The sequence below is a fragment of the Protomyctophum parallelum genome (assembly GCF_964188405.1).
Source record: "Protomyctophum parallelum genome assembly, chromosome: 13".
Taxonomy (NCBI): Eukaryota; Metazoa; Chordata; class Actinopteri; order Myctophiformes; family Myctophidae; genus Protomyctophum; species Protomyctophum parallelum.
Window position 1 is genome coordinate 33,310,148 of NC_139708.1, and position 11,844 is coordinate 33,321,991.

The window sequence follows — 11,844 nt, forward strand, 5'->3', positions numbered from 1 at the left end:
CTTTGTTTAGACCAATTACCACCTGTCACACTTATACAAGCAAACATCCAATCACTTTGCAGACATAAATGTTAATGTTGTGTTAAAAGACACTACAGATAGACTTTTTTTTATCCTAGTGGGAACTCAGGTCATAGCAGCACGGTAGGTATGAAAACAAAACAAAGCAAAAACAACTGCAGAATAATAATAATATGCTAATAAGGTAAAAAGGAATAAACCTGTCAATGCCCACTGATATCTCCAGAACTCACCAGTTTTTTCAGGTCCATCCACATGAGTCCGTTCTAAAGACCCATACTGTGCAGGTTGTGAGGTTTTTTTCCCCTTCTCCATATCTCTTGAATGACTTAAATATCCTCGTGTTCAATTTATCTGAACAGTAAATTAAACAATATATTGCTTCTCGCCTTTTCCTATAACATTTGAATTAGCCTATACAACGCATTTACTCTGTTCACGCCAAACCAACATGTGAATGACAGGAGGAAAGCTGCCAACAGATGTGGAGCCGACTTCTGTGGGTTTGAAGACTGGAGTCGGAGAATCTCAGCACCACGTATGGATGGACAGCGCATGTGATGTGACAGCTGTTCACATGCGCCATCTTGTGACGAACACGCAGAACTCCCTCAACGACAGTGCAGCTGCAACGCATCACGCATGAGTCATGACACAAATGTTGGAGTGATGGGGGAGGCCCGGGAGGAAGAATCGTCCAACCAACCAAGTGCACCAACTATAAAGCCTGGCCCTCTATGACCAAAGCATCAGGTTGTTTATATTTATTTTGTTTTGAAAGAATATCAGCATCTATCCTGTAGGTGGAAGTGTTTCACATACCGACTCGTAATTTTCATACACAGATACATGCTCACCACAGACTCAGTGGGGTACAAAGTGAAAGATCAGATTATCAACATTTCACAAATAAATAAAAAGGGGAGGGGGGGGGGGGGGGGGGGAAGCAATTCATAGTTCAAGCATAGTGCATTTCCTATTCTCAAGATCCTGCAACATTTTATCTATCTGGGGTTCTTTTCTTTATTGTATCAGCTCAACGCCTCAGGTGGGATCTTATCAAGGGGTTTCTCTACTGCAAGAAGCATGTAATATTTGAAACATTGTGAAAACTTAAGTTATTGCAATTTCAAAATATCATGGAATAAACACTGCACTGAAAGGCACACCGAGAAATGTCAGGATGACATCCGTCCGATACCAGCTGTTCCAGATAGAAAAGCAAATATACTGTAATAATAATAATAATAATAATAAAACTTTATTTGTATAGCACCTTTCATGACATGAAATGCAGCTCAAAGTGCTTTACAGAACAATGGAGAATAAAAGAAAAGCAAGGCAACGACAAAAAACAAGCAGTAATGCAATACAGTGAGGACATGAATAACAAAAAATAAAATAAAATAAAAGATCAATTAAAAGCAATGTTGTAGAAGTGGGTCTTGAGCTGAGCTTTGAGACCATTGAGAGCTTTATAGACAAGTAAAATAATTTTAAAATCAATCCTAAAAACAACCGGAAGCCAGTGCAGTGATGCCAAAACTGGAGTAATATGTTCTCTCATCTTAGTTCTAGTTAAAACTGTTTTCTTAGGCAGTCCTGAAAAAAGTGCATTGCAGTAATCAAGCCGAGAAAAAACAAAGGCGTGGATTAGCGTTTTTGCATCGTAGGCTCTGATTCGTGCAATATTTCTAAGGTGAAAAAAGGCAATCTTGGTAACATGATTATTGTGTGAATTAAAATTAAATTCAGAATCAATAATAACCCCCAGGTTCTTTACTGTACTGTTACTTTCTACAGTCAGGTTGCCAAGTCTGCTGTAGTACTTATGGTGTGTGTGTGTGTGTGTTAAAGTGAGGCAGCAAAAACTATTTATTTTAATAAGCTAAGAAGAGAGAATTAGCTTCATACTGTGTAGAGCTTTTTATTAGATCAAAAAAGATATTACACAAACTTGCTAAACTGGTGATTTCAGAAATGTTCACTTGTACTGGGTATAGTTCCTGCTACTATGCAGTGTTGTTTTCGTTGACTAAAACTATGACGAAAAATGTTCGTCGACTATACCTTTTTTTCACTGATGAAAACTAAATGGAAACTAAATGAAAACTAAGCTATGATGACTAAAACTAAGACCGACAATTTCATCAACAAATAAAAACTAGACTAAAATGTTAGGGACTAGTGGACAAGAGATCCAGTGTAAGTCATTTTACACTTTGTTGCATGCTGAAAATAGCAGATCTACAAGATATATTATATATTATATTATATATTATAGATCTGTTATTTTCAGCAAGTGTAAAAACAGTCATTACGACGGCATCAAGGCCCGCCAAAAGTTTAGTTTTTTTAAACATTTTAGTCAACTAAATCAACTGTACATTTAGTCGACTAAAGTCTTATGGTGACTAAAACTAAATAAAAAGCATTCAACAGACTTATGACTAAAACTAAAATATAAATTTGCGGCCAAAATCAACACTGCTACTATGGCATGATTCTGTATTGCTTATTCTTATTCTGGTATGCAATGGATTGATTGACTTCTCTCTATAGCGGGTATGCACGTGACATCATCATACCCGGAAGAAAAGAAGATAACTACTTTCTGGCCTTGACAGCCCATACAGTACATCCAAACAGAAAAGTCCTATCTGATTGCATTAACGATGTTAAACAACGTTAAACTCACTTTATGTATGCTCATACCCAAATTAATTTTACTACCACCATTAAGTATATCAGGCACATACAGCGTGTGTGATTATGTCAGATACAGATAACTAAACATTCAAATGAACATCTTTGGACAAAAGTAAATAATACAATACTTTCTTTTTTTACATTGATTGAATATTGGTATTCATTTTATATCAGCCTGACATCAGTGCGGAATGCTGCTATTTCGAGTCCAGATTGCAGGTTTGCAAAGGCAATCTGTAGTTTTATTAGAAGTTGCTTTTCAGACTTCGTTCATAACAGAACAAAACAGGCCAGTTGAACTACTGTAAGACACATTTGACAAAGGTAAATGGAAATACAGGTCAGGCAAACACATTTTGTCAAACTAGTCGTTCACCAAATATAACGTTACATACTTAAATATACAGTAGTATATTTTCCAATAGCTTTAAGCAAGGGTTTGTCTCCATTGTTGTCAAAGCAGTTGAGTATACAGCACTTAGTACAGTAGTTCTGAATTGAAATGTAAATATATAAGTTTACACTTGAGAAGTCTGGCAAAGTAAATAGCAATAACATCAAGTCAGCAGGGGTAAGGGTCTCCTATACAAAACCACGTTTGGTTAAACAAACACTAAGCAGACTACCTGGGTGTGGTGAGCCAAGTTGCTCCACAACAGCCTCACAGCATACACACTCCCTGTATTTACACTGAGCTGAAGGAGCCATCATTTATAAAGTCAACGGTGGCCAAGCTGTCTGTTTTACTGAATGACAATCCCCCCATCCCTAATCCTGCTTTCTTAAAGGACTACAGTTATTGTTGCTCTTGTCAAGTTCCATGGCTTTATCCAGCCAGTCCCCGTCAGAATCGGAATCACTCGCCTCGCTAGCGTCAGCCACCAGAAGACGAGAGTAGTTAACCCTGCGCTGTTGAGGCGCTTTCCACTGGAGCAGTGGCAGACAGAGGCACCAGAGAGCCAGAACCACTGCAGTTCCCCTGAAGAGCCAGCCCACCCCAAACCTCTGGACCACAAACCCCCCAGCCAAGCTTCCCAGGCCTGCTCCCAGGTCCAAAGACAGGCCCTTGTAGACCCAGGTCACGCTGCTCTCAGCGCCTGGCGGGGCTACATCCTCACACTGTAACCACACCGCCCACCAGAGGGCTCCACCACTGAAGCAGCTCAACACCTGAACAGGGACCACGGCCCAGGGTCCCCAGAGGAATGAGTAATAGAGGCACTGTAGCGCCAAACTGACAGCCCCGAAAACAAGCACCCTCCCTGGGTTAAGGAGTTTAGACATGCAGCCAGCCAGAAGAGGGAAGGCTGCCTGAGAGAGCAAGGCCAAGGCCAGAGACACTCCCATGTGCAGCTCATTGCTGCCATGGTCCTGCATCTGCCAGAGGAGGAAGTTCTCCACAGTGGAGCCTGCCATCCCTACCAGAAAGGTAGTAATCACACAGAGCAGGGCCCGGGGATGCCCGTGCACCAGCTTCACCGCTTTGAGAAGCCCGTTGTTCTTGCCTCGCTTCTTGTTCAGATAGAGAGGCAGGAACGCCACGGCAGGCAGGGCCAGAATCATCAGCCCAGCATAGGAATAAAAATGTACGGCGCTCCTGGGCGTCTTTCTGAAGATGAGGCAGCTCAAGCGACTCACCAGCAACCCCGCTCCCCCGGCCCCGCAGGCCGCTCCCAGCAGCCCCCACACCCTGGTACTGCCATAGCGTTCCGAGGCGTCCACATAGTCCAGGAATTCGTAGAGGCCGTCATCTGCCGTCCGCTCCAGAGGGGAGCAAACATGCTCCCAAATCAACACCACGATGGTCATCATGAAGAACAGCTGGTGCTGGATGTCCATCGCCTTCAGGCCTCCCCAGATGTCGAAATGAAAATGACCATCCACCTCTTCCGCGTTCTTGGCCGTGAACCTTGCGTTCCTCACCAGTTTTGACGAGTTGGGGTGTTTGTGATGTACAATGGAGGCATTACCATGTAGCTCTTCAAAACTGCTGCTGCTGCTGTTGACCACCATAGTCACATTCATTTGTGAGATATGAGGGGTTGATGCATTACGGTGCTGCTGCAGTGTGTCAAGTGAGGCTTTGGTCTGCATGGCAGGTTTGGTGTCTCCTGCTGTCTTTGTTGGCGACGTGACAATGGAATGAGACATGGCATGAGCGGTACTGACATCTATGTGGGTTTGAGTTGACAATGTGGTGGCTTTAACGATATCAGTATGGATGGAATCACCCAGACCTGCAGTCAGACTTGTGCCGACATCAGACGTGTTACAGAGACTGGTCAATCTGTCACCGTCAGTAGCTGGGATGAGTGGAACAACCAGGGCAGCTGCCGCTGAACAAACAAGGCAGACTGTTATGATGGCCCTCCTCTTATTGTAATGCTTAGACAGCGCACTGGCCAGGGGGCTCCAGAGCAGCGATATGAAGTGCTTGGTGGACATGATGAGGCCCGTCATTGCAGGGGTCAGGCCTAGCTGTCTGAAATACAGGGTGAGGAAGGGGAGGAGGCAGCCTCTGGCACATGAACACAGGAAGCTGAAGGTGCCAGCCAGGACCAGGGCGCTATTAATGTCTATCTGCTTGTTCCCCTTCATGACTGCCCAGCCCAGGGAGCTCACACACTCTTCAGATCTGTCTCACATGGGGGGAGAGAGAGAGAGAGAGAGAGAGAGAGAGAGAGAGAGAGAGAGAGAGAGAGAGAGAGAGAGAGAGAGAGAGAGAGGAGGAGGAGGAGGGGGGGACGGGGGGGACGACAGGGAAGGGGAGAGAGATGGTTGAAGAAAAGGTTATGACTTTGAGGGAGGTACAAAAAAATAAAATCAGTATTGTATTTTAGCTGCCAACTTATTAATGTGCCAACATTACACTATAGCAGCTGTGAATGGGGTTGCAGGAATTGCATTTATAAATGTAATCTAATTAAAAAACAAATGATCAAAACTTACAGCGTCTAATTGTAACACTTTGTAGTACTAGTAGGCCTACTTCAACACCAAGCCATAACTTAGATTAAACTGAAACTAAAATACAAATTAATGAATACAAATTGTTGCGCAATCCACAACAGTTGTACAATCCTAGAACTAAGCATAATACACTTGATCTAAACATAAGAAAGTAGCCAATTTAAATATAATTTACTTAAAAAGGGATTCATTATACAGCATTTCGGCAGGCAGCAGCAGCACCTGTCTGCCTTTCTTATCAAGATGCAGAGCACGTCCAGGTCCACGTCATGTGCAAAAGTTACAGACAGTGGTATGGACAAAAGTAGAAAATGGATACAATTAAGAATGTTTACCTTCTAAAATTTGACAAATGTACGGTCCTTATCTTCCAGCACTCATTTCACATTGTATTTCTACGTTCGTGTGTCCGTTTTATTTGTTGATGTTTAGTTTTCTTCTGTCGATTGTCGCGCTGCTGCTACCTGTTGCCTTTGGAAGCAGTATGCAGCTGTAGCAGTCCACTCACTCAGGTGACAGTCTCCCATAGCCTGTAGCAACGATGGTCGCGCTGTGATTGGCTAGTTGGCTGTCAAGGCAACCGAAGTATTGATATATACTTGGTCGACTACGACTCGTACGACTTTGATTGATTGATTGAAATTTGTATTCAGTTTGTAGAATGGGTTCAGTTCAACAGAAAGTAATACAAAAAGTGATGATAAAACCAGGAAAAGCACCGAAAAGCGCCGAAAATATTAAAGCATGACAAAAGTTAAAGAACTCACAAAGGAAAATATTTTACTATCCACTGAATATTTGTCTCATCACAAATCATTCACAAATCACATCATGATCAAACGTGAAACGGCTGCCATGATGATGAGATGATGACAGTGAACAGGTGCCTATAACAATAATTGAGTCAGTGAGTGTGATCGTCCCTCCGGGCCATGGGATCATGCTGTACCAATCCCCCCACCCCTCCTCCCTATGATGGGCTCCAATGGGTAAGTCACGTTAAACATGTCTTTCAAGGAAGTAAATTAATCTAAAAAGCATATAACACGAAGAACAAGTTTCATCTACAACTGGAATGAGTTAGTGTTGGACAGGCATGACATAGAATAGAATAGAATAGAATACAATACAATACAATACAATACAATACAATACAATACAATACAATACAAAACAATACAATACAATACAATACAATACAATACAATACAATACAATACAATACAATACCGGTATAATAGAATAGAAAAGCTATAAAACACAGTGCTGGGCCCTAGAAACAAATAGACAGCAATTTATCTTGCATTTCATATACAGTAGATACATAGGCCAAGGCCAGTGTGTAGGCCAACATGGTAGTGTCTTCTGTCACTTAATTTAACTTAAAGTAACCTGTACTTTGTGCAAACAACATAACACTGTAAACATCCTTTTCATCATTACATTTCAGCTACTGTAGGCTATAATCCATCCTGCTAGATACTGTAATTATGTGACCTTTCTCCTCAACACATAACTGTCATCTGGTCTCTGCATATAATAACCATATTGTAACTAAATTGGTACAGTTGGCGTATGCAGCAGTCCAACCATAATACTAATAGACTGAATTGTTTCATGTAGTAAAAAAGACATGTCATTCATTGTGCCATATAGTGAGATAATTGTCAAACAAATGTGAATATGACGCAATTATTAGTGTTGACAGATTTATGACATGATTTCAGGCACAATCTACATTATAACCATAATTTACATTTCAAATCAGATATTCCTCTCATTAGACTACAAATGTACAATACAGTTACAGTATAGTATAACGTACACAATCTATAGCCTGGCTAATAATCTACTACACAATCTACACTACAGTAGCCTACTTGAAAGATGTTACATTTGTAATCTGACATATCTCAAATCTAAATAAAAAGTATAAATTTACAATTATTTTTTGTTTTACACTTTGACCTCTCTCCTTAGGCTCCTTAGGCTCTTGGACTTAATGCATCTAATCAAATTGATCTTCTTTGTTGAATAGTGTACATTAAATATTTCCGGTTATCTTTGTGTATCTCCATCAAGTTTTAGTCCATGTAAACATGGGGTAAATCATTTACCCCATGTTTACTAAGAAGCAGATAGAGTCCCTTTCATTTACCGTAAATGAAAGGGACTCTTCTCAGCATGCATTAGAACAAACAACACTCATATCACATGATGATTCCGCTGAAGGTGTTGACTGGCACAGACAGGTTCTTGTTCAAATACGTGTTCAGTTTGACTTCTGGCTGGAGGCCATATCCTGGATCCAAGCAGGGCGATATCTCAATTCTATGAATAAAAGTGACGATATGACTTCATTATCGGAGTTGACGATCCGTTTCAAAAGGAACAATAAGGCATTCACTGAGGCATGTCCCATGGTGTCCCAGCTTAGTTTGGACATTGTCATAATTATGTCCTGCGGCTGCGGGAATCCCTGTCTAGACAGACAGTGAATGTTCTTTCCTCATGAGCCCTGATGTTAAGGTTCTGGGTACAGATCTCCTGTGCATAGTGCATAAAGCATAATGAAATTTAGAACAATTTGCCATATATTGGCTGTTGATGGTACCCCAACTTTCAGCAGCTGTCAAAAATTCCCCTAGGGTGGTTGAATATAAACCATAATTATGTTAGTAGACACCTTTACAAAAAGAAAATTCTTGGTAAGAAATGTATTCCCAGATTATACAGATTATACTGATAATATTCCCTGACTAACAGAATAGATTGGCAGAACTATTACCACAACGGCGGTAGGGCATGCAATAGGAAGACATCTTCAGGTAACAGGTTAGAGGTTACCATTTTAGCAAGCTTTGGAATCATGGCTCCCAGGCTGTTAATGTTGCTGGCATACCACGGAGTGAGGCGAGAGGAAGTTTACCATGAATCCCGCCCTGACAAGAAAAACAAACCATTCCATGTATTTCCCAATTCCCATGAAGCTTTCTGTTTGCCTCCATGTGGCTTACTGGTTGTTATATATTGACAGCCCTGTTTTGTCCCTGTGTGTTTCCCGTCATGCCTTGGACTGTACACTGGTGAACTGCTAAGGACATCGTTCCACATCAGTGACTGGTATGTATGTAGTACAATGAAGGTTCAGTTTCTGCAAACTAAGACATTAGACTCTCTTTCCCTATGAGGAAGAAATGCAATGTGTAAAATCCAGGAAGACACACACACACACACACACACACACACACACACACACACACACACACACACACACACACACACACACACACACATGCACACACGCACACGCACACGCACACACGCACACACACATGAGTAAAAGTATAGGCCTACATAAGTATCAGCATCAAAATAGTATACCAGTAAAAGTAGTTAAAAGTACTCACATTTTTTCAAAAGTTTACAAACATTTTCAAAAGTAACAGATCTACAAGCTCATAATGAATAGCCTACGTATGATTTAAAACGTATTGTACAAAATCACAACAGCCCACTTTCCAGATGGCTAAAGCAATTCTTGGCTAAGCCTATACTTATAAATATGTCTTTATTCTATCATCATAATCTTGATGTCACTCAAAATATCACAGCCTGTGACTGCTTCGCCAGAGATTGTGCTTTCAACCACTGTTTTATGCCTGCACAATTTCTATGTGATAGATAATATCTGTTTGTTGTTATCCTATAGCAACCTTTAGTCATAGCATCGTCAGGAACTATCCTGCAGTACAGTAATAAAGTTGTTTCTCAAATTAAAGTAAGGGGGGGGGGGGGGGTTCCATTATGTAGCAAATGGGATGTAGGCTTGTGTTCTGTGTTTTGTACACACTACAGTAATATACATTTATTTGTACATACAGTGTAGAATATGGAAATGTGCTCTGAATGACTCACACAGATCTTCCTCATTGTTCGACCACAAGAGGAAGTTCATCTGTGGCGTGGGTAAGGGAGTGTTACACGGAGAGCACAGGCGTTGCAAGTTTGCAACTGAAAAAAACAAATACAGAAATGCTGCAAAATACAGTCATAAATGTTAGCTTTGTGGCATTTGAGGAGAGTAGGACTAGGACCTCCTCTAACAGCTGTCAAGATATCATTGTAGATATTTGAGGACACATGGGGCCCCTTCCTCGCACTGCTAAATAACTTATAAAATAAATAACAGTTCCAAGCTATTCCAGATTGAATGAGTTTAAACCTATACTATTTTGTCTCCATACACATTAAGAAACACTTTCTGTAGACATATAGTACAGTACACTTGCTTCATAAAGTAGTAGAGTGTTTTGAACACAAACAAATTTGCTGTGCAACTGCCCTTATATCTTCCTCTTTCACTCCTCGGCTTCCACTGCCTCTGCCAGCATAGAGCTTTGATGTCCTCTCCCCAGCACTGTCTGCAGAGCATGCAGCACCATTGATCTCTCCTGGGTCAGCGTGTCCCTGGACAAGTTGCCTACCTCCAGGTCTGCTCTCACTGCTGCTGCCCAGAGAACACTGCTGGGTCCGCAAATCACAAACTCCCTGTGGGGTGAAGACATGAACATGATGGGAAGTTCATGTGAGTCACCACTGACCAGCAGCACTATACACTACTCTGTAAAGTCTGATAGACCATACAGAACTAGAGCCAGACCAATCGTGAGCTCGTAAATCGTCTATTTTCCGCAAAGACATTTGGTGACGGTGTAGACAGAAAAAGTGGTCAAAGTACAATTGTAACTCAAGTCTAGTTATCTAAGACTACAGAGGTTAAGTGGTTAGATAGTCTCAAACAGAAACTTTAATCAAATCAAAGTTTTTCAAAGTGATTAGAAACCTACTTTTTGCCCAAATATCAGTGAAAATATTGCTAAATGGTGGTCTAGATCCCCCACCACGGGATCAACATCAGAACCAAAAATCAGGCATCGGTCAGACTCTGGAATGCAATAGATTATTGTCCTGCTGATTATAGCGTTTTGACATTTCCAATGTTTTGAGTTGACCGAGTCACAATGGAAGTGTGCAATGTTGATTTTCTCCCCGTAACCACTATAGTTTATGGTTTAGTTTAGTTCCGGCATATGTCCAAACCTTTGTGCTCCAAATGGAGCAAACAGTATCACCAAACAGAACACAGCTGTTTGAATGAAGGTTTAGTTCCGGCATATGTTCAAACCTTTGTGCTCCAAATGGAGCAAACAGCATCACCAAACAGAACACAGCTGTTTGAATGAAGGATGACAACAGCACTGATGGGACAACAGTGCGTTGCATCCTCAGAAATACTGTGCCAGTAGCCCAGTAGCCTACAGGCAAGAGAACCTTGTGAGGTATTCTCTGAATTATATGTTCGGAAATGTCAAAACATATACTAAATTAGCTTACACCAACAATGCATAACATCAGAAGACATGAGAAGGAGATCTATAAATAATAGAGTTAGACTTGTAAACAGCATGGGGCATGGTGGTGCCTGCAGTCGGTATAGCGCTGTCGCCTCACAGAAGGTGCTGGGGTCGATTCTCACTGGGTATGCTGTGGGCGCTTTTATTTTATTTTGTTTAGAAATAAGAAATTGCTTTGGAGTTCATTAATTTAAGTAATTTCGTTAATTTCGTTTTCTTTTTTTTTAACAATGTGTCTCTGTTTATGATTAAAATAAAATCTTACAACGAGCATTGAAGGGGCAGAGTAATATAAAATATAGTATTAGTAATAGTACTACTCTGCATACACACTCTGGCCCCTTTTCCACTGGTTGGTTCCCAGTGGGAACCGGTTCAGTTCTTTTTGTTTTTTAGTCCATGAGCCAGAGCTCCAAAATTGAAACGTGAATTATGAATTGAGTGTGCAAAACCATACCTATATTAGATTGTTATCACCATTAAACTCCCCCAATTGAGTACTTACACGAAGACAATGATTTATTGTATTACAAATTTTACATTTTTAAATATGCAAATGAGGTATTATGTAGGAAAATTTGCAAAATAATCAAAAACATGAAAAAGCTACTACTGTGGAAAGGCTATATTATATTACTTATATTGACCTTATAAACAATTTAGTATTATTTAGTATATGTAAGGTTTTGCCCCCTCAAATGGTACCTCGTCAGATAATCCCCACATA

General features: G+C 40.8%; 1 protein-coding gene across 1 annotated transcript; it reads right to left on the minus strand.

Moving 5' to 3' along the window:
- Positions 1-2,436: 2,436 nt before the first annotated feature.
- mfsd6l (major facilitator superfamily domain containing 6-like) lies at positions 2,437-6,172 on the minus strand. The gene is made up of 2 exons (XM_083779907.1): positions 6,036-6,172; positions 2,437-5,365 (listed from the first exon to the last, which is right to left on the minus strand). The coding sequence occupies exon 2, from the start codon at positions 5,326-5,328 to the stop codon at positions 3,499-3,501; it is 1,830 nt and encodes a 609-aa protein (XP_083636033.1). The 5' UTR covers positions 5,329-5,365; positions 6,036-6,172; the 3' UTR covers positions 2,437-3,498.
- Between the last annotated feature and the right edge of the window lie 5,672 nt (positions 6,173-11,844).